The sequence below is a fragment of the Tachypleus tridentatus genome, chromosome 4 (assembly GCF_004210375.1).
Source record: "Tachypleus tridentatus isolate NWPU-2018 chromosome 4, ASM421037v1, whole genome shotgun sequence".
NCBI lineage: Eukaryota > Metazoa > Arthropoda > Merostomata > Xiphosura > Limulidae > Tachypleus > Tachypleus tridentatus.
In genome coordinates this window covers 42,418,042-42,442,032 of record NC_134828.1, presented here as the reverse complement: position 1 = coordinate 42,442,032, position 23,991 = coordinate 42,418,042, and the positions used below count along the sequence as shown (strand labels likewise).

The 23,991-nt window shown below is 30.8% G+C and overlaps 1 protein-coding gene across 6 annotated transcripts in view; it reads left to right on the top strand.

Annotated features, from left to right (window-relative positions):
* Positions 1-23,991, top strand: part of LOC143248964 (serine/threonine-protein phosphatase 2A 56 kDa regulatory subunit gamma isoform-like) — a 74,184-nt gene that overhangs the window by 218 nt on the left and 49,975 nt on the right. The window contains exons 2-6 of one of the 6 annotated variants that reach the window (XM_076498020.1): positions 5,906-5,974; positions 8,161-8,225; positions 13,846-13,914; positions 15,727-15,904; positions 16,211-16,410. In XM_076498020.1, coding sequence (XP_076354135.1) covers positions 8,205-8,225; positions 13,846-13,914; positions 15,727-15,904; positions 16,211-16,410 — 468 coding nt within the window. In that variant the 5' untranslated portion in view covers positions 5,906-5,974; positions 8,161-8,204. Of the gene's footprint in view, positions 1-307; positions 425-1,131; positions 1,151-5,905; positions 5,975-8,160; positions 8,226-13,845; positions 13,915-15,726; positions 15,905-16,210; positions 16,411-23,991 lie in introns of those variants that run through there. The other 5 variants (XM_076498016.1, XM_076498021.1, XM_076498019.1 and 2 more) reach the window with 5 other exon arrangements.

Genomic DNA, 23,991 nt, shown 5'->3' with positions numbered 1-23,991 from the left:
ATAAGAGGTTTTTCATATAAATTTGTAATATATATGGGTAAATTAGGCCCATTATTAGCATTAGAAATAGTAAATGAAAAACTGCTGACAGTGATGTCAATGTTACTGTGTTAGGCCTAGAGTCAGTTACGGTATGAATAAGTAAATTTATAATTTATTTAGAATTTCGGTAATACTTTAATTTGTTATTATGAGTATTAATATTATTACTAGTTGTAACAATAGTTTCTATTACTTTTAAACTTAGTAGAATCTTGGAATCTATCAGTTAGTTTACTGATGTTATACGTACAAGTTATGCTTATTTGAGTATATCTGGAAAATGACTTTAATTTCATGTTTTACACCTGCTTGGATGATGTATTTTATTATCCATACAATAAAACTAGAAAATGAAAATGAAATTACTTCTTACATTCACAAGGTAAAGTATCTAAATGATTTTGTGTTAGTACTGTTATTAAGCATAAAAAATCTGTTTTTTCATTCAATTCCTTGTGTTTGACATTACTAGATTAAGGTTCAAGACTCTGTGGAGTTATCTTAGAAATGAGCATTACATGTTACTGGTGTATTGGCAGTTTCCATTGTTTACTGTGATAAAGTCCATAGTATGGAGTACAAAATTAATATTTTTGTTTTTTTGTATACAAATTCATTATTTTTGATAAAAATATTTTAAATAAAAAGTAAACTGAAAAGATATCCATTGAATTCTATATAAATTATAAATTTATGAATTAACTTAAATTTTTTCTTTGTAAAAATGTAATTTTTGCAGCATACTTCTTACCATACTTGCTATGTACTTTTTACCTTGGATTTTAGTAGTAGTATTGATCAGATGTAGCCTGAAGTTCATTGTATTCAAACAGGAATAGTAAACTATCAAAAAATGTTATGTTCATTGACTTTCAGACATTTAATCTGATGGCCAATTTGGACAAGATGCATATTCCATGGAACACTAAAAAACTGTAATTTAACTAAATTAATGAATTTGGTATTTGCCAATAAATAATTATTTTCAAGTTATATATTTCAAATTTTGGTCTTCACTAACAGTTGACAAATATGATGGGCTGACCTTTGAGGATGCAACATCACATGGTAGTAAATCAGCCAATAAGGATACATTCGGTTTACACTGGTAATACAAGATATTCTTAGTGCTACAATACTACAAGTTAAAATACATGAAATTAGAATAGATGTGAATCATATGTGATATAAAAGGCAACTTTAGAGTGTTCTTGCATTTATAATTTATAGTTATTTAAAACTTTCAGATGCAAAATCTAAGTTAACCTGAAATCAAATAAATATGAATTGTCATGTACTTTTGATTGGAATAACTCGTGTGAAAATGTGTCACATGAAAGAATTAGTATAGAGCTATTTATACTTGTCAAAGATTAAAAAAAAAAAAAGAAATAAGCTGTAGTGTTTTTAATAAATAATTTATATGCATTTATAATGAAATGCATTTTTCACATAATTGTATATGAATGCAAATGTAAAATGCAATCATTTTAAATGTTTGTATATTTCATCTCAAAACACATGAAGTAGTGCAACATCGGAAATTTACCGCATGTTGATGGTGGTTTATACTGTTATGTATCAAGTACACTACAGGATTTCACAGTAAGCCAAGATTTCAATGTTTTCAATGATGAAATTAATCCATTTATATATATTTTATACATATAATGGAAGTAAAATAGTAATGGTAATTTTTCATGGTTATTCTTGTTTCTAGTGGATTTACTCCATATTTTGGTAGTTACCTAGACTTGTGCATTCTTAATGAAAATTTAAAAAATAAAGTATTTTCTTAAAATACCAATCTAAGTTGTAGTTTTGAGAGGATTCAGTGCATGTATTTGTAAAGCTTGTTTGTCAGTGAAATTGTTGGAGTTCACTTTGGAGAAAATTGTCAAATTGCAGTAGATTTGTATAGAAAGGCATGGGAAATGTGAAGAGCAGAAAAAACATAGGCAAGTTTGTTATTGATATATTAAAGGAGGAAGATGCTGAATTTGCTACGATGGGAAACAGTAAGGTTATGTTATTAACAAAGAGAAGGGGAAAGAAGCATAATTTAAGGCAAAAAGCAGTTAGTTAAGGCTAAAGAAATTGCTTTTAGGCAGTTGTAGGTAACACCATTAGAGGTTTCAGGGTTAAAAAATGTGTTCTGCAAATGTATAGATAATCAAACTTTGTGTGCATGTGTCTTCCAAAAAAAGTCAATACTATTGTTTACGTAAGCTGCCCATTCACTCGTCAGATTTCCTGTTTACAGTTGTGCCTAGATTATAGTTGGTTCTACCAGTACACAACTCAATGTCTAGACAGATCAGTGAGAAGAATTAACATTGCATTATTGTATTATTTGAACATGTGATATGATATTCAGCTGAGACCTGTAAGCAGGTATTGTGTAAGTGTGCACAATTTTCTGTATCTGATCCATGAATATCGTAGCTTGAAGCTGTGATTTTTACCAAAAGAAAGATGAGTATTCATAGTGGAGCTGAGTAATTGATGTGATTGATCAACATAATCTGTCACATGATTGATCAAAAGTATAATTAATTTGGTTAATATTATAAAAATAATCTGCTTGTCAAAGTTAGTGTTTGATTGTTGATGTTTTTTATTTGAAAATTAATTACCTTAGTGTCGCAATGAAAAGTTGATATATTTTGAAAAAAAGGAAGAAGAAACTTAGTCAAAGTGTTTAATATTGTTATGGGAGCTGGTTGTGTTGATGCAACATCTTTTCTTAATGGTAAAAATGCTAGGATTAGGGACAACATATGACAGGAGTCATCTTCAGGCTAAGACAGTTTTTTTTCTAACAGGGAAATGTTGCTTTTAGAATTGTTGCCTTTAGATAGGTAGATGTAGTAAATATGAGGGAATTTAAAAAAATTAATACATTTGAATAATGACTGGTTTTCATGTTTTTTTCAGTGGATGAGAGGGCCTAAATGGACAGTTAGGTCTGTAGTTGTTTTTAAGATTTCTTTGTATTGTGATTGCTTGAAAGTTGGAATGTGTAAGATTTCTCAGCACAGCTCTAGAAAAGGGTTTTCTTGTTTTTTTTAAATTTATTAATAGGCTATTGCTTGTGCAAATCAGGGTACTCTTGTTGTAATCTAAGATTACAGGATAATTTTAATGATTTTTTTCATAAATTAGTGAGTTACTGATATGGAGTAAGGGGATCCAAATATTAAAAATTGTCTTGAAGGTAGATGACAGAGCATTGCGATAAACTATACTGTTATGATTTGTAATAAAAATAGTGGGGTTTATTTTGAGATCTTTATTGTTTATTATTTATCAATTGTAACAATTAAAATAAAGGTTCTCTTGGTGCTTGTAGTTATGATAGCTTAGTGGGATGAAGAATTAACTGTTACACAGTAGTAGGAACTACAGTTTAAACAGTACAGGTTCTAAATGTGTCGATGCTTCCATAAGATAAAGTTGATCCTTTGGAAACTGCTATCTTAATGTCTAAGAACTTGGATAGAATTGTAGTCAACTAATTCTGCATAAAATGAGTTTTAATATTGATAAATTTTAAGTTATGTTTAAAAAATGGAAATTGAAGACATCTTCACATTTGGAGCTTTTTCTGTTGCCAAAACGTGGCTATGATCCTAGTAACATTTTTGTAATAAAACAAAAGTTTATTTATAACTAAAATAGAAAAATAGTACTCTAAAAACAGTTTTCATTTTATATTTTGTTATATTTTATAATTTTTGGAGTGAACCTTGTGCAAGTTGTTCCAAAGGTTAATAGAGCACAGGTTTGTATTGAAGTATGAAATATTTTGATGAAATTGTAGTAGGAACTTGGATTCATAGAAGATACAGTGAAAATTAGTTTTATACTTTAGCTTGGGGACTCTCCTTCAGCATTCTGCTTGTTTTAACCGAAGTTATGAAGGGAAGAACCATTGTCTTTATTGCTCTTGCTAGTTAACAGACCTTTTTGTTTATGTTGTAGATTGTGCAGTGTGTCAATAACAAGTCTCATCTTGATGACTTGGTCATCACAACTTGCTGGGTAGTTATATACTTGTGATCAGCATACCTCCAGTTATTAATGGGCATAGTTTCTGCTCTGCTGTCTATTCTTAAGATACCAGAATGCTTTCAATGGAGCTTTGTTCACTTGTTTAACAAAGACTAACAAAATAGCCACTACTACCAATGAAATGTAATGCTGTGAATGTCAATGTAAATACCTATATTTCATGGGTCATGAACATCCACCTCACAATAGGTTAAGATAATGTACATTAACTTATAAAGCTGTTTTGACAGCATTATTTAGGGTATTTATGAAAATGCATTCAAGTAGTAGTAAAAAGTAATAAAAGTACTGGACTTTGTAATAACAAACTAAAGAGAACTGTGCATGTTCACCAAATATTACAAGAATTACTTGCATTGTCCTAATAGGGGTCAAAGTAAGTACTTGATACTTTGATCTTCATGTAGTTATTATTTTAATATTCTGTAACTATAGCCATTTCCACAAAACCATTACTATCAACAAGTAGGAAAGAAGTTAAATGCACCTGACCCTCTTAAGTATTTAAGACCTAAAACCTGACAAGAGAAGTACAAGACTTGAAGTTGATGGTCAGTTATTTTAGTGATCTAAGGCTTATGTAATATCTTACTTTACTGAAAGGGTTTGTGCTAGGTGAATGACAGTTATCACCTGAACAGAATGGTTGGCCTGCTAACTTTACCCTGTGTATATCATTTTGTTATTGCAAGTGCTTCATTATTTAATGTAGCTATGACAGTATTTAGCAAGTTGGCAGGAGAAAACATTGTAACAATTTGTACTTGTCTTCCTTGTGATTAGCTAATATTTTTTGTTCCTTGTTTTGTTGAATGTTAAGTATTTGCACTATAACTTTTGATACAGTATGTGTATATTCACAAAATTTGGTAAGTTTTTAGTAAAGACTACAAGTATTGTGTACAAAAAATCAGAATTTCTAATGAAATATTTTCACCAAAGATTTGTTTGTGAAAATAGTCTGTGTAGTTACTAGTCTTGAGTGCAAAGTGATTTCATTTTCCCATTTAAAAAAGTATTTGTCCCAAACACCTAATTGTTTGCATAATCTCCAAGACCTCCTAAATACATTTTAAATGTTTGTTTTTAGTAAGACTTGTTATTTTTTTACACACAAACTGTGGGGTTTGTCATTTGATCAGACTCCTAAATGTCATAGGAAGTAAACATAATTATTTTTTTTTGTGCTAGAATGATTACACACTATAATACAAATGTTTAGTCAAAGTAACTTAAATCCCAATGCTGAGCCTCATGGCCAGGTGGTTAGGACATTCAACTTGTAATCTGAGGGTTGTAGGTTCAAATCCTCATCACACCATACATGCTTGCCCTTTCAGCTGTGAGGGCACTATAAAGTAAGTCAGTCCCACTATTCATTGGTAAAAGTGTAGCCCAAGAGTTGTCAGTGGTTGGTGATGGCTGTCCTCCCTCTAGTCTTACACTGCTAAATTAGGGATGACAAATGTAGATAGCCCCCGTGTAGGTTTGCATGAAATTCCAAAAACAAAGCAAACTCTCATTATATAGTTATATGTATATTTTTTGTTATTGACCTTCCAGTCACATCTAGCTAACATTTTATAGCTTGCATTGACTCAGTGCATGTGCACTCATCGTATGTTTTCCAAGTAATATAAAAATGACCTTTAGTCTTCACTGTCTTGGCTATGTTTTGGTGGACTAGTATTTTGTAATAGTCACATTTAAATTATGTATTTTATATGTATGTGTGTGTTTATTAGATTGTTACTATTTATAAATAAATTACTTATTTTTCTTAATTTAGAACAGTAAATCAACAAGTACAGTGAACATTTCTTCTCACTACAATCTTTGTACTCAATTGCTGCTTGACGTAAGTTGCTAAGTCTTTTAAAATTTTGCACATGAAGAATATCAAATAAAACTTTATTTAGGTTTTATATATACAGTTTAAAAAACACAATCGTGAATAACTACACTGATGCCATAGAATTCCACTATATTTTATTAAGCTTAGCAACTAAATGTATTTAGATTTTAAAAAATATGAAACTTTGAGCAGACTAAAGACACAACCTACCTCATTGAAATCTCTGAAAGAATTTGGTAGCCTTTTCAAATATTAAAATGGCTGAGAAAACCACACTGACGATATTATGAGCTATTGATTGGTTATTCACGTCATATATTGAAATAAGTGTATATAAGAGACTGTTTCCAAAACTGGGAAGAGGTTAATAGTGTTTCCATTTGATTCAGCACATAAACCATATCTCAACAAAATAAAAGATACGAGGTTCTTATTTTATATTCTAGCTTGATATCAGTAATTTGAGTTCCTAATTTGTATGGAACTATAGACTTGATATTTTGACATCATAAACATCTGGCCAACTTCAGGTGACTGACAGTAGTTTTTGTATTTACCTGTTAGTCTTTGTGACGAGTTATGATAATTACAGTTATGCCACAGAAAGCCCTCTACAACTTGTATTACTGTAGTTTTTCTCTTAATGCTGTAGACTAGATGTAAACATTGATTTTATGCTTTTTAACTTTATTTTACCTTCATTTCCTTTTATAACTTTCCTAATTTAACTTTAATTCTAACTTTTTACTGAATGTTTGGCATAGATAGCCTAGCTGCTTTGTGCCATAAAACACCAAATTAACCAACCAACCAACAAACATCTGACTAAGTAGTGTTGCAGTAAAATTACTGTTTTATGAATTTATCTCAGGAAGTTTGGAATGAAATTGTAGATTATATTTCAAACTTTAATATTATATATACAAGTTAATTTCTTAATATAAAAGTAAATAAAGTTTGAATTATAATCTACAATTTTATTCCAAACTTACTGACATAAATTCATAAAATAGTAGTTCAATAAAAGTTTGAATGTAACTCAAATGTGATGATAGCCTTTAAACTGTGACCAGTCACAGAAGGGTTAAAAATCTGAACTTGATTTCTCATTAGCTTGGAAGGACTAGTGGTGACCTTTAATTGTTTTAAAATTATTAGGGACTGAAAGCATAGAGAAATTATGGTATAAACTGTATTATAACAGTTTAAAGAAGAGAAATCAGAGTGTGTGTATATGATTTATTATAGGAGATTAGTCATTGGCTTTCTGAATAATAAAGTACAGGTTTGACTTTTTACCTTTGAGTGTATGCAAGGGTAGCCTGATCTTGAATGACTATATTGTCTCCTTTTGTATGTATATTAATGTAATTTTGAATATGTATTAAGATATATTCTGCAGTTAATAGAACAACACAAGAGGTTTAATTATATATCAGAGAAAAATAAATATAAGTGAATGTTTTCTTGTGCTTTTAATACAGTTATGAAATTTATGTAAGCATTGTAATTTCCTTGTAGTGATCAAGTTTTGTACTTTTTTTTGTTCTTTATATTTGGTTTTATTACCTGTCAATGTTGAGTTTCTCTTTTTGCTAGTCTTTTTTGTGTGGGATTTATGCACATTATAGTTGTTAACAGTTGTAAGGATTTGTAGTCAAAGTTGTAGTTATCAGATGTTTTGGTTGAAGATGCTGTTAGGTTTTAAAAAAAAATTAGGGAAAATGTCAAAAATTAAGAAGCTTGAACTGACAGATAGGTTGGTAAATTCACAAAATTATGGGAAAGCTAGAGATTTAGTAAAGAAAAAAAAATAAACCAAAAGGACTTGTGAGAAACAGCAGGCAAGAAATGTTGAAGCTGTCAACAATGGTTCTTAAGTATATTAAACTTAGGCAAAGGATTCAAATGTAGATTGGGCCCTTAAAAACAAGGTTTTTGTTGAAGATTATATTATGCCTCTACTTTTTAATATTACATATAAAAGAAGATACCAGCAAAATTTCTGATTTATAAGCATTCTATTGGAAAACTGGAATTGATCTGAATCATATAGGTATTAATCACCTTTTTTGAAAATAGAAAGATTGAGATATTAAAAATAAAGCATCAGGGTTAGGCATAATTTTCCCCTGGGTTTTAAGGAAGGTCGAAAGAATAGATGTATACCTTTATTTCATTTTTGCTAGGTCAATGGACAGTGGGCAGGTGCTTGAAGATTTGAAAGTTGGTAATGTTACTCCATTTTTTAAAGGTGATTATAATAAGATTTGGTTGGAAATTATAACCAAGTTTATCTTATTCCTGTAGTGTGAAAAATTCTAGTCTGATAAGAGCTTTATAAATTTGAAATGTAACAATAAAAAGCCAACATGAATTCACCAAAGGATATATTGACTTAATCTTTCATATTTTTTGAAAATGTTACTTGTTATCTGGATGATAGGAAGGTGGACTTTTATAATTCAAGACTTAAACATGGTAGGTGTTTTAGATTTTCTAAAATTTACTTTCCTTGTAAATATGAGAGTCATTACTAAACTTAATGCCTAAATATGTCCAAGATGAGTTGTTAGAATTTATTGTCGAAGCCCATAGTATTGTATCCTACTGATACAGTAACAGGGTTGAGTCAACACTAAATGTTGGGAGTGACCTATCATTTATACAAAGCTAGTTTTTGAAAATTTTATAATTCTTCAGACAACGTACATGCTTATGGACAAGGACACTAATAACATGCAATGTTTTTGTAGGTGAACAATATATTCTTTGTTTGCACTTTTGTTGTATCTTATTACCTTTGTGCTACATTTAGTGTGTATTGATTAAAAATGAAAGGCATTTCAAAGTAGTAAGGTTGTAACAGTATAAAAATAGTATGTTTGAAAGACAAATATATGAAGTGTATTAACCTGTGCGGTCATTTTAAGAAAGATTGTTGAGTGTGTGTGTGTGTGTATTTGTGTTGATTAGCTGCTGTTTATTCTTGCCTTTAAAACATTTTCAATGTGTTTTTGTTGCTACAAACTTGTTTTAAACTCACTATCCAGCATGTATTGTTAACATTCTCCAAGATAATCAAAAATAATGTATATAGAATATTAGTTTCCTTGGTATAAAAATTTCTTACATCATCCACTTTGTTTGAGGCACTAATGTATGTTGGTGCAATTGCATTTCATAGGTGACAAATTACTGTTTAATTATTATATCAGTAGCTTTTAATCTTATCCAGGTATTACACCAGCCATGTTTTGGCCATAAATATAGGTTTGTAGAATTGGTTTAAAAGTCTGTCAATTATAGTATGCCTGTGATGTTTTCATTTCCAAAGGTTGCAAGTTAACCCTACTGGAAAAAAGCAGTCATTGTTTCTTGGAACAAAGGGGAACTTTTAAAAAGGTAGACTGCTAAAAGAATTAAATTTAACCAGTCAGTATACTGTGACTCATTGGCTGAAAAGAAGTAGACTGGCTATGCGTAGTGGTGGAAGGGAAGCAGTAAAAAGGATTTTCACAGTAGTTGATGATCATGTTCTGAAATGCATGAACCAGCAGAACTGTTGACTAACATCCACAGATCTTGAAAAAGCAAGGCAGGAAACTTCAGGGGTTATTGGTCACCCAGCAAGATGGCCAATAAAGAAATCCATCCACCACTGCAAATAGTATAGAATAGCAACTTAAACAGTACGTACATTTGTAGTGGTAACTACTACATCCAAAACTGGTTGTGCACAGTGAGTTAAAGTAGGTTTTAGAATGTAGGTTATAGTATTTAAGGCCTAGCCTGTATTTGATTTTTCCTGGTGAAATGATTCGTGATGACGAGAAAACCCACTTGTAGAGAAAAAATGTATGTAAAACGGCTGGTATGGTTTTTACGTATATATGGTGAAATGACTTTTTCATCTACATTTTTATATCAGTCACTGTCTCCAGTCTGTTATGGTAGTCACCTCTAGAAACCATTGAAGATGAAAAAGTAACATTAGAAATTGTTAAAACTTAATTTGTATATTTAACGAACATTCAGTGTACACCCTCTCAAGTATATGCAATAGAACCTTAAATTTGAACAAAGTAGTAATAATCATAGTGCATATGTAGATACCAATACTCTTATGGGAAAGTAGAGTACATTTTTCTCATAAGATTAGTTCTTATCTCTTGAATAATGCTATTTGCATTTTTTGTTTGTTACTAATATAGTAATGGATGTACTTAGATTTATCTTTAAAATATTAGAATTTTGAAAATTGGTCGAGTGTAAACTACAGTTTGGAATTCCCTTGTTGATATTTTGGTTTACTTTTCTGCATTTTTTCATCAGTGTTATGTGGTGCTAAATTCAGAAATATTGACATCTCTGGATAACACATTTATATAATCCTTGTACCACTGCCATGGAGATGTTTGTGTGTACACTATAAATAATAATGAAAGTTTAAAACCTGTACATAAAATGCTATTAGTTCTTTAGCCATTATATAGTCTTCAAAAATTTATCCTCTACCAACAGTAGGGTTGATACATTGTCCATTCAAAATAATCCCTATGATCTCATACCTTCCCCAACATTACTTTATTGTAAAGAACTATAATAGCATTTTTGCACTTAGGTTTTAAACTTTCATTATTATTTGTAGTGTATTCTTTGTTTTTAATTTTCTTGACTGAGAAATAAACATATATAATTTTAAATATATTATTTGGAACTTTGAATTAAATTATCTTTAATTTGATTACTTTTTAATCAGATTTGTAATTTTGGAATGTTCATAAGGTTTGACAGTACTAGATTGTTCTTTTGATGCAGTGCACTGATTTAGTTAAGAACTCTAGTTTGATCATTAAACGTATGTCCCATTGCACAACAATTAAATTTTGTTTTCTTAAAGTCAATTTTGTAGGTTATCTGGGTTCTGCATTCATGTTTCCACATTTCTGACATTTTCTGAGGCTCTGTCACTTCTCAAAGTAAGTCACCCAGTACTCTGCTGGTGGTTGGAGGCACATTAGTGGTCAGTGATATTAATTCTATTGTGTACTAGGTGGTTGGTTTTATTCTTGCATCTGGTATTTCTGACCTGCTTTTGTTATATCAGCCTGACCTACCCCATCATTCAAAAAGTTCCACAATTAGTTTCCATACCTGATTTTGCTTCTTGTTTACTTTTCTTGACAAAAATAAGATAGTCCTGTCTTATCATCACTGCTTGAATTAGGCAGGTGGTCTTATTTTTTGTTTGTTTTTGCTGAATCTTGAACTATGTTATTGCATGAGCCTCCATCACTTGAGTTTGTTCTTTCAGTATAGGGATATTGTTTTTCTTCTCATTTTCCATCTACTTGTATTTTCTTTCACTTATTCAACAATTTAGCTGTCTGTTTACCTTCTTTTTGTGATTTTACATCATGACCATGCCAACTTTACTGGGTAAAACTTGCAAATACGCGTTTCTACCTTGACCTCAATTTTTGTTCCATAGATACAAACTAAGTGCTTTAGTTCACTTGGTATATTTGTTTGTGGGATGTACTTTTTGAGGATGCCTTACTTGCTGACATTTGCCTCCACAAATCTTCTGTCAGTGACTTCTGTTTACATTATTTGATGTTTTTTGGAGGTATATTTTATATTTTGGAATCTTAAACTAATGTAGCTTATCAGCTATCATCTCTGTTCATTTTGGTTTTTTGTCTTGTTTTTTGGAAAAGTAGTCTTCATCAGGTTTTTATCCTTTAAAGCCTAGTGGAGTCACTCACTTGTTTTTGTTTTTTTTTCTATCCATTTTCTGCCTCCCTAATTGCAGTTCCTGGAGGCAATGCATTTATAGCATCAGCCCTTAACTTGATTCAGGTGGGAGCTCATTTCTCTCACTTTTTACATCTGTAGACTCCCTTTCCTGCTGTTTACTGGGTTACTAGGATGCTTTCTTGGGGGTTTCTCTGCCCTACCACTTTCCACTTCATCTGATTAGAATACCATGGAACAATCCTTCAACCCAGTTCTTATCCTTTACTTCCATCTTATTGTTTATTCAAAAACAAGAAGTTGGAATTCTGTCAAACATATATTTTCCACTTTAACCAATTTTTGTCTTTCTTTGGTTTAAGGTGAATGGTATTTTCACTCTGCAATGTGTAGTATATTGATGTAGTTGACTTTGATTATATTGCTGTGCTTTTACCACATTCTAATTAATTTGCCCACTTTGGCTTGTCTTAGTTCTTCCACAATTATTGAACATTATATTAAGAGCTCATCTGTCTTTCATTCATTCTTTAGGATTATGCTGTGAGGTTACATTTCTGGGGCCAGTTTTATCAGTATTTCATGAATTTTTAATTTTTCATTTTACTTGTCCTATTTGTGGCTTATGATGTGTGTGTGTGTGTGTGTGTGTGTTTTTATTATAGCAAAGTCACATCAAGCTATCTGCTGAGACCCTAAGGGGAATCAAACCCCTGATTTTAGTGTTGTAAATCCATAGACATATTGCTACAGTAGTGGAGGGCTTATGATGTTGCAACTTTTTCTAAAACTTCAAATTCCATCTTGTTTGAGGCAGCTAGTTCAACTCTCTAATTTACTCTTGACCCCCATCCAGTACCTTATTCAGCTGGAGATTTTTTGTATCTGGAGCAGGCTTCCCCTTTCCTTTGTTTTCAGACACGGTGTTTTGATACCCAGGAACTTGCCCCATAAGTTCTTACACAAGAGGATTTTTTCTCTTGTAGAGACTTGTGAATCCCTTGTTCCTCATGTGTATGTCCCCTTCAGTCAGTGCAGTTATATCCAAGAGATCTGGTATTGTTTTGTTTCTTTTACTCCACTCAGTCCCACACAACCTGGAACATTTTTTTCTTATCTACCTCACCTGGAATTGTATCTGTTTGGAGTTCTTCAGGGTTCAACAATATATATGAAGTTCTGGCACCCGTATTTATGGTTTTTATCTACTTGTTATACTCGTTGTACCTTCATTCTGTGTGTTTGAAGACAGTCAAAACTACAACCTTTCAAATTGTGCCTCTGTTAAACTGGAGTGCATTTCTAAATGTGTGAACCACTTCCAGAGTCTGGTCCTCAGAGGAGCAGTTTCTCCATGTGTCCTGAAAATGTTAGCAGCTCAATTGCTTTTTCAGTCATCTTTCTAATCCATCATATTTTATGATCCATTCGGTCATCTTCTGTTATTTCTTCTATTCACTGACAGAGAGGCCCTTGCTTTACTTTTTCATTTTTTAGTCTATAATATTTTGAGAACTAAGGTCCTATTGATTAACAGTCAGTTTAATAGGTAAATGTTATGAAAGTTATACACTTTAATATTTTCAACATGTTTTTATTCAATAAATAATAAGTGGCTTTGAGTTTAAATAAGTGTCCTGAAAGTTACAGTTCATACCTTCCCAATATTTCTTTATTCACTACAAGAATAAGTGGCTTTGAGTTTGTTTTATCAATAAATATCCTGAAAATTATAGTTTTTTATTTTTGCAACGTCTTTTTAGTAGAATGAACACTTGGCTGAAGTTTATATTTAAACAAGCTTGCTGCTTTGTCATCCTGTAAGGTTTCAGTTAAACATCTTCCTTTGAGTGTGGAAAGTTTTTGGTAATATGTAACATCTGTAATTTAACATACTTTTCAGCTAGAATAGTGAAGTTTTATGCGTGTCATAATATTTGATGCTACCAGCAAAGTAATGACATTTGTTTATTGCACACCTGACTGAAGAGAATGCTTTACTGAAGATATAATTACAATTCCATTGTATCAGTAAAATATTGTGTGAAGATTTCTGTTTTAGCTTTTAAATATTAAGGCTGAAGTTATAAGATTACCTTTTTTGTTAAACACAGGTTCCAGAAAAAGTGAAATCAGCTGGGAAAAATGGTGATGGTAAAGAAAATGCTGAAAATTCAGAAGAGGTATTAATATAATTATACTTGTTTCGTTAATGTATTTTACAACTGGTTTTCTTACAAATAGAAAGTTTCAACTGTAAGTATTCTTGGAGTTGGAATGATTAAGTTCCTTTTAAAATCTGAATATTAACTTGGTTTCTAAGGCATATATATATATATATCTAATACATTTTGTCGTAGCTATTACTTTCTTCTCTATCATTGTTATGGTTCTTCCAAGAGCAGGCAATTACCAGTTACAAAAACTATCTTCTAGGTATGCAAATGTTTTCATTTTGTGAACTTTAATCATTTCTGCCTGGGCATCACTTACTGTGCTTGTTACAAGGTTTTAGTGCTTCAAGATTTAATTAAACTATCTTTTTTTGTTATATCAATTAGCACAGCTTAAATTTGTAGCTAATAATCCATATTTTAATAGTATATAGATAATAAGTTCTTAATATTGTTAGGCAATAATTAAAAAAAACAAACTTGTTTCCTGTAGTGAGAAATGTGACATTTTCTCTGGGTATCCCCTCTTCCTTTTTTTATTCACCACCACCTCTAATAAGTATGAAATTTAATGTAAATAATTTGCATTATAGCCTTTATTCTTGTTTAGTTAGTCATGACCATCTGTCACATCCTTTCAGGTTTTGTTAATGGTTCTCTTACTCTTAATATTATATGATGCATATCCCATAGAAAGTTGGTTTTTACCTATCAAATAACATTGTTTTCTTAAGAAAACTGCCATTTTCTCTTATTACAAGTTTCATTCACATGGAAAATGACTAGTTGCATGAATTTATAATGGCTTTTGTTGTATAGTTATAGCAAGTAAAATTATAATAGTTAGAGAAAATTCTGTTTTTTGCTTGTTATTATAGTATGTAATTTGATGCATTAGTTAATTAAATAGTTTAATTCATTACTGTCATTGGTATTAAAAAGGGGGTTAAGTGTCATAGATGGTTGACAGCAAAAAAAAACACCTAGTGAAGTATTTTGTTTCACGTTTATTTTTTATTATCATGAAAGTAACTAAAATGGAAAAGTAGAGATCTTTTTAGGTTAGTTAAGATTAGATTAGGTAAAATAAGTAATATAAAAATGTTTCATGAGACATGCTTGCACACAACTTATGGGTGATGTAATTCAATAGTGTAATGTGAGCTTAATGTTCTGAGTTACAACTTACAATGGCATGAATAGCAGTAGTTAGATGTCATTCAAAGGGCAATAAAACCATACTGTTTAAGTGTAAATAGATGTATACTGTTATAAGTTTGAAGCTACTGAAAATAAAGGTAGTTTCATGTTACAATTTGAAGCAATTCCAGAAAGAAAACATGGTAATTTAGATGTTCAGACCTTTGTGGTTACAAGGTTGGTCAAATTGACTGACCATGTATAGTTATGGTAGAGAAAATAAATGGATAAAGTATAGTTTTACTGAAAATAAGTGTGTGAAACATTTATAAGCTTTTTGATATGAAGAAAATATTTTTAGTCTCAACAAATCACTTTGCATGAGGACTAGTAAAAAAAATTCACTAAAAACATAACTTTTTGTATGTGGAAGACTTAATTTTTATTGAAAAACTGCAACATTTTCTGAATGTATATGATATGTTAAAAGATAGTAATATCAACTATACACTTAAGTAGTACAAAGAGGTCATGTTTGATAAGTCGACTCTGCCTGTGTTGAGAGTTTTCAATACTTTTAATGTACAGTGTTATAACTTCTAAGTAATTTTCAACATTTGTATCAGATGTGAAATAATTTGTCATATTTCATTGTTTAACTTCACTGATTTATTTTTCCAGATAACAAATTCAAGTAATGAACAAAACAACAAAATGTCAAATAATGCTCCTCCTCCTACACAACTTACCAAGATCAAGTGTGCTGGACCTACGCTAATTAAAAAAGATAAACGACAAACATCATCAAGGTTTAACACCTCAAAAAGCAGAGAATTGCAGAAACTTCCATTAATAAAGGGCATGTTTTTGCTTCATTCTTCTTTAAAATAATGTTGAAGAATACAGTATTTTGTCAGTTTGAACTGCTTCTGGGTTAATTCCTGAGGTAAATGGCATGTTGGTCTGCACTGAAGCCTTTATCTAAACCTTGGAAAGATGCAGTTTTTAGAATAGTTCAATACGTGTAGATAAGTATAATTTAAAAACAAAAATTTCTGAAACTCTTAATACAATGTTTATTTTAAGAGTGATCCAGCTGTATCTTAATTTTGATATCAGGAAACTCGTAAATGTTATTTTCTTACAATGAATATTCTTGATGTAGATGCATCTCCGACAGAGCGAGAGGAACTGTTTGGTCAGAAAATTCTGCAGTGTTGCGTTCTATTTGACTTTTTGACAGACCCATTAAGTGACCTCAAGTGGAAGGAAGTTAAAAGAGCTGCTCTCCATGAAATGGTTGAATACATCACAACTCAGAGGAATGTTATAACAGAACCCATTTATCCTGAAGTGGTCCAAATGGTGAGATTTTAATATTAGTTATCACTGATGTCATAATGTTATGCCAGAATACATTTACCCTGAAGTGTTCAAGATGGTGAGGTTTCATTATTAAAATCTGTTAAGTGGTCTGAAGGGGAAATGTTTTATTTTATGGCAAGAAGTACATGTGTAATGTCTAAAGCTTAACATGATTGTGGGTGTGGCATCTCTTCAAGATTGATAGAATTTTTCTTTTTTCAACTGCATTCAGCAAATGTATTTTGGAGCATATGAGTGGGAAGGTCAACTAAAAAACAACCTTTTTGTCTAGACTTTTACCTAACTACCCCTTATGCTTCAAGCCTTACTTTGCCAAATGTTAACATTGATTATAATGTGCAACACAAAAGTGATGTTATTACTTTCATTGTTTCTTTTGAAAATAATTTTTGAAATAAAGGAATAAAAATAAATATAATATAAAACTTTGAATTATTATATACATGATGATAATTTCATTAAATACTTTGATAATGATTGGATTAAATGTTGAATATAACTTGGTAGTATGTACAAAAAGGGGTTTAAAAATGGTATTTTCACTATAGGATTAAATTATAGTTATACTAGGACAATTAATTCTTTTGTGGGATACCTTGTAATAAAATTCCATAGTTGAAAATAATTTATTTTGGAGAACACCATCATTGCAAAAAGTAACTTGCAGTATTTCATGCATTTCACCTTTCCAAGGTCAAAACACAATATCCCAGACTTAAATACTAAATTTATTGTGTTTTTGTGTAATTTTTTAATTGTTATAGACGTTATTAAAATGAAAATTATAAACTTGTTAGATTCGGTAAAAGTTAAATGAAATGTAACAGCATTTAAATTTCTTAATGAGGAATTAATGTGGGCTTCTGTCTCGATATAATTCAATACTTTTTTGTAACTTGCACTTAAGATTTAGGTGGGTTATTTGCAGCTTTAGAAGTTAAGGTATGTGACTTTTGTATAGATTATGAACTTTAAAAAATGTGGAGGTAGATGCTGTAATAAGTAACACAAGAATCCTAACTTTCACACAATTTATTTATAACAAATATTATTACAGTATTCATTATTACCTCACCAAAAGGTTTTTACAAGTTTTAAGAGCCTGCTGTGTATGTACTTGAAACATGCTATACACTGTGAATGGTGGTCAGGATGACTGTTTTTAGTAGTAGCCAACTTAGTGGCAGTATGGGTGCTTTCTGTTACTTGCTTTCAACATCCACCTAATGTTTTTATTTACTGTTTCATGTTATTGACAGTCATTGGCTGCAGATATGTCTTATGAGATGAAGTTTTAAGGTCAAAGTCAAAGTAGGAAGTTGGTATAATTCAAGAAATGGCACTACATATCAGCATTATGGTGACTATTGCTTGGCAACTTCATCTAAGTTTATGTATTATTGCAATAGTGGTAACCATTTTTTCACTACGTTCCTCCATAGTGTTAATGTACTTTCTGAGATGTATACGATGTATGTGTTCCCTCCTTCCAGTGTCTACCAAGGGAAATCAAACCCCTGATTTTAGCATTGTAAATCCAAAGCTTACTGCTGTCCCACTGGGGAGCAGAAAATTTTTGTTTCATTCCTTTATTTTAAAGAAACATTTAAAATAGCAATTAAAACTGCAAGTTTTTGCTGTCATATAATCTACTTCCAGTTACAAGCCTAAACTTTACAAACTATTATACATGATACTGTGAGAATAGAATAAAAACTGTCAACACAAAGTTCCATCTGTCTTTCATTAGTCTCTGGAAAATTTTCAGTAATTTCCTGGTGGGGGCTTTACATTTTAATATTTAAGTTAAAACTCAGCAATGCCCAATTGCAAAGTTAAAGTTGCATTCCCAGGTGACAGTTTGAAGTTGAATGACAAGCTTTACAACCAGTAAAACGAGGAGATTTTACACTATTCAATTACAACTTGAAAATCTACCAATGTATGGATTTGTAGCATGTGATATAAAAGCTTAGTCCATTGTTCTCTTGAGATTTACCTGGTGCTTAGCAAGTGTTTCATGCCTTGTTAGTTTGTTAGATTGCATTTACGTATTACACTTACATTTTAGTTAATTATGTATTTGTGTGTATAAATGCATATCTGAAAATTTTATGGTTGTGTACATTTGATGTAGTTCGACTTGTGGAAATATCTAAACAAGATGGCACCATTTGTGTGTGCAAGCTTTAGTGAGAGTTTGTGGACAACCTTTGCGCTGTAGTATCTATTACAATGATGGGGTAATGTTTGCATATCCACATCAAGAATAAAAGATAAAGAATTGAAAGGAAAATTAAAAATAAACTAATTGAAAAGATAGATGTTATGCATTTGAGAAAAAAGGTTACAAAACAATCTATAAACATTGAAAAGGTATGTATATTTTTCTATTTCTTAAATTTAATCACATCATTGTACTGTTCATTAATATGTGGAGTTAATGACATAATACAGAAAATGGAAAATACATATATAAACACTTTTTCTTTTAAAGTCTGATTATGCAAATGAAGTTTGAAAACAAATATTTTTATACTCAAAATGAAAATCACATTGCATTTGAACTATTCAGAATCCAGGTGCAAATAACTACATTAAATAAATGTTTTATTATAAAAAGTAGAATAAATCAAAATTGTCTATTTTTCTAAGACTTATCTTAGGATTCTTCAAGACAAATTTAAAATTATTTCATCAACTAGTTTAATTTTTATAAAGAACTTTCACAAGATTTACATACCTACTTAAAATAAGTAGGTTGTCCTAGGGTTAACATGACCCTTGTTCACAAGCTATCATCCCACAGTTTGATTGTAATTTGCCCAGTGATTTAGTAGTAGTTATATAAGGGACAAACAGATGCAAACTTGTGTTCAAAGTGCAGTAAGTCAAGATTATGTGAAAATTTAAGTAAACCTGTGAATCTGAAGCTATTCAGGATAAATAATTTATCTGTTAGTTTGCAGCCATTCAAACAAAAGTACCTTGATTTTGTTTCATATTTTTAAACTTTTGCTATTGTGAGTGTAGGAGAGAAAATGAGAAAGTGGAAAAGTTTATCAAATAAAACTTTAGGAGCTTCTACAGATTAATGGATTATGAAAACTAAGATGAAAAAATTATTCTTGATCTGAAAATCATTTTGTACTCAGACCAACTCAGTAAATTCACAGGTTTTTAGTAGAAATACTTTAAAATTTTATTTTTTATAAGATACTAATCTCAAAATACTGTGAGTAAATTCAGGATAGTACACATTGCTGAAACAAGCTTTACAGAAATGTAGGTTGGTGCACATTGGATATTTAATGGTAACTTGGTCAATTCTCAAATTAGAATTGACCTTTTAAACTAAGTTTTTGTTTTTAATGTTTAAAACTTAATATTAGTATATATCTGTTTGGGATGGTATAAGGATTATTATTTCAGTCACAAGATTTAGTGCATAGCTGGTTTACAAGTGAAGGTTGAGAAATTGGCACTAGGCTTGTTTTGAGACTAGTAAATGTAATAAACCATTCTGATAAATAGTTTCTGTAAGAATAACTAAATTTGTGTAATAACAGATAGAGCTAAATACTTTCTTCTGGATACATTAGTTTGTTTGAGTTGCTGGATTAGCACTTAACTGCAGGCCTGCATAAATTCAGTGGAATTTATATAAGTATCGTTAATACTGACATTGACCAGCAACTTAAGTTAATTTTTCACATCCAACTATGTTTAGGATTACTTAATCATGTGAAAGGTACAATTTGTACATGTTTATTACTGTATGGTAAATATGGGCATTCAGTTAATTTTTGCATGGGGAAACAGTTTTCCTTTAAAGCCAACTATTATTGATTTATACTAATTGATGTTATCAATGCATGATTATATACCAATTAGTCTGATCCATTGTAAAGGAAGAGTCTATGTATGCTGCTATCCCTATTGCATTGATAAGGTCTTGCATAACATGTATATGGTGAATTCTTCCTATTAGAATTTGTATGCTGTTATGAATGTTTCTCAACAATAGGTCAAGTTAATACTTTAGAATGTATACAGCCCAGGTGTAGTGTCCCCAAGTCAAGCTGATATTTAGGAATGCATACAAGCCAATAATAGCACCCACAGAAACATAAAACTAGTAACAAAAAGCATTTGAGTGCCACTAATAAACAACACAGATTGCTAATTGATCTACAAAGAACTGTTCAGTAATATTTAGTGTTCTTGATTTCATAACAATATCTGTATTATAGATTTGTTTGTAGTGTATTGTTCTTTATAATATATACCTCACATGCAAATTAAATATTATATAGTAAAGTTTTTATGGTATGGGATCTGAATTCTTATTCCAAATTTTCTTAACTGAGTATGTTTAAAATAACATGAAAATAAAAGTTCAGATTTTTCTGATGTTTAGTTCAGTGATTTGTGAGGCTTTTCTGAATATAATAAACCTATATTTTGAGGTGGACCTTGTATATTCAAAATACTTCAAGTGAAGAAAGCATAAGATGCATTGTGCATGAAAGTTATTGCCTGGTTGGCTATTATGCAACATAGTTTGTTATCATGTAGAAAACTAAGGCTATGTTCCGTTTTTTTTATGTATTTATGCATACCATTTACAAAACTGTGTGATAAAGATTGCCAGTTTTTTTATATGGTGTATATAATCATGCAAGTAAAAATGCTAACTTTGTCTGTATACTCAGATCATGATTTGTTATCAGTTTAATCTTACATATTACTGGAAAGCTATTACCCTTACAACTGAGATGAAATTGGGAAATTCCCCATTATACACAGAATCAGGTCAAATTACCTTCCTGAGGTAAATTTCAGCTACAGTCTAATAGTGAACCACTGGAAACCAACATGATTATAGATAAATAAAAAAGATCAAAAGAGTACATAAAACTGAATTAATTGAGAACTAAAAACTTAGCAAATAGCACGTAATTATATTTACTTAAAGCATGATGAAAATCCTAGTACATATTTAGAACTATTTCAAAATGCAGGAATATTCACAACATAAGCTGTTATATTAAATCACTTGCTAGTTTTCTTTGAGAATTTCTAGTGACACTATTTAGAAGGTAACTTCAGTATGTGTGTGAACTGATGATGATTAATATAAAGCTATTAACACCTGTGAAATCCTTATGAAAGTATGATTGTGTAAAATGAAAAATAAATTTTACATTTAAAGTTCATTATATGTAGCAACTTGCAACATTTGTTTTGCATTCTTGACTGTGAACTGAAAAGTGGTCCTATATGTGAAGTGTCATTTCTTCCTGATTTCAAATCAATGTGTAAACTATGACTGCCATAACAACAGGGGTGGCATGTGTCTACCCTAACAGCCAAAGGAAGGCTCATGAGATGGAGTAGTGTTGGAAGAAAGAATTACAAATACCCCTTAGTTAGAAGTTTTGTATAGTAAACAAGTTTCTTGGAAAAGCCCTGATGACCATGCAAAAACTTGTTGTTTTAAACTGATTGAAAGTCAGAAATATTGCAATTTTGTGATTTATTTTTGAAATAAAAAATACTGTTTATAATATAATGAAATAACTGAAAGTAATTATAAACTACATTTGTATTGTATTTTTTAATATTATTTATATTATGTGATGAAAAACTGACGTAAATCCATATTGTTTGTGAGGTTGAAGTATGTAACTTTGTAAAAATATCAGAATAAACAACATAGCTGTGTTTTATAATACAGGTGTGATATTGTAAACTCCATTGTAGTGAAAAGGCAAATATAATGTTTGCACCAAAAATATTTGCGTGTGGGAAAACAACAAATATTTGAAGTAAAGGATGATTCATGATATAAATACATAAAAGAATTTCTTTGAAAACACTAAGAAATGGAGATCACAAGACGGATGTCTTAATGTCTCAAACAAAACATGAAAAATATCAAAATGTGTGTTCAAAGAATCCTTCTAGAAGGTTGTTTATATTTCACTTCTTCACTTCGACTTTTTTGCCCTCAAGAACACAGTTCTCAAAATTGTGGTTTTTGTCATTCTTATATCTGTTATTTCTGGCAATGGTGCATGAAAATAAAACCAGTCCAATTTAGGTTACATCTTTAAGTCTTCCTTCAATTCTGCCACAGAATTACTGTTTCATGCATTATGTTGAATAGCTTCACAATTTCATTTTTCAATCTCAATATCCTGTCTTTCCTTAAATGTTTGCAATTTTCTGCACTTTTTCGTATTTGGAATAAAATTTGTGTACAGTCTTACAGCATGATCAGCACATACTGTTTTTTTTACATTCCTGCCATAAGAAACATACTCTGTAACATTATGTACAGATAAATCACCATCACCAACCATTTTCTTGTCAGAATCTGTCCATCTCTTCCGAGTTTTGAAATCCTAATGTTAAGTCAGACTCCATTGCACTAGAAGATCTACAGTTTCTGTAAAAAGTATACTTGATTTCTTCTCCATTTCTTGCTACTGCTGTACATACATAACAAAATTTTTCTTGCATCCAAGAATAATAGTTTTGTCCTTTCACCAATAATAACCACTACACTCGAGTTGGCTGTACACCTATGGCAGTAGCTTCTCATTCTCCATACTCCATAAAATTGTGATATATGGGACTCCATCCATCTGTGCATCACTAGCTTCTGTTGAAGACATGACAATAAGTTGTACATGGAGTAATGTTTCCCATACCTAAACCAGGAAAAACAGAATAATTTTGGATTATTTGGTTTGGTTATAACAGAAAATACAACATCAGAAAATATCAGTGTGAAAGTCAGAATGCACAATAAGTGTTTTTCACAAGGGTAAAAATAAAAGCTCGTGTTGTACAACCAATTTCATCAAATCAGCATGAAAGTTACACTGTTTGACTTAGGGATAAATAAATAAAAAAGCTATAAATATTGAAATATAATTTTTAGGGTTTCACATAAAAACTTAAATTCTGAGGAAACACATGCACACTTTTAAATGCAGAATATATACTTTAACTTTCTTTACACTTCTGAAAAGTGTTGAAGCCCAAACAATGTACATTATTAATAGAGCACATTTCTTCCATTTGAGAATGTTCAGCACCTGTGATAGTGAAACCCCAACAACAGAAACATTGACATCACAGTATCCTTCTTTTGGTGTATTATCTGTTTAAATTGTTACATTCTCACCACATACACATTTTATTACTAAAATACTTTCAATCCTTGATGAACCTCATGGTGAAATTAAAAGAGCATTATTTTTGGGGCAATTAAACAAATGAAATAACCTCCACTTCTGCGATGAAATGAGCAGTTTCAACAGTTTGTCTTCCTCCACCACCCCCACAAGTACAGCGGTAAGTCTACGGATTTACAATGCTAAAATCAGGGGTTCGATTCCCCTCTGTGGGCTCGGAAGATAGCCTGATTTGGCTTTGCTATAAGAAACGCACACACCAATCTTCCTATGAGTCTCTCTAGGCCAGGGTCATTAATGCTAGCACACGTTTTTCTATCATACAGTAGTTTTTGGGTGTCATTCCAAATGA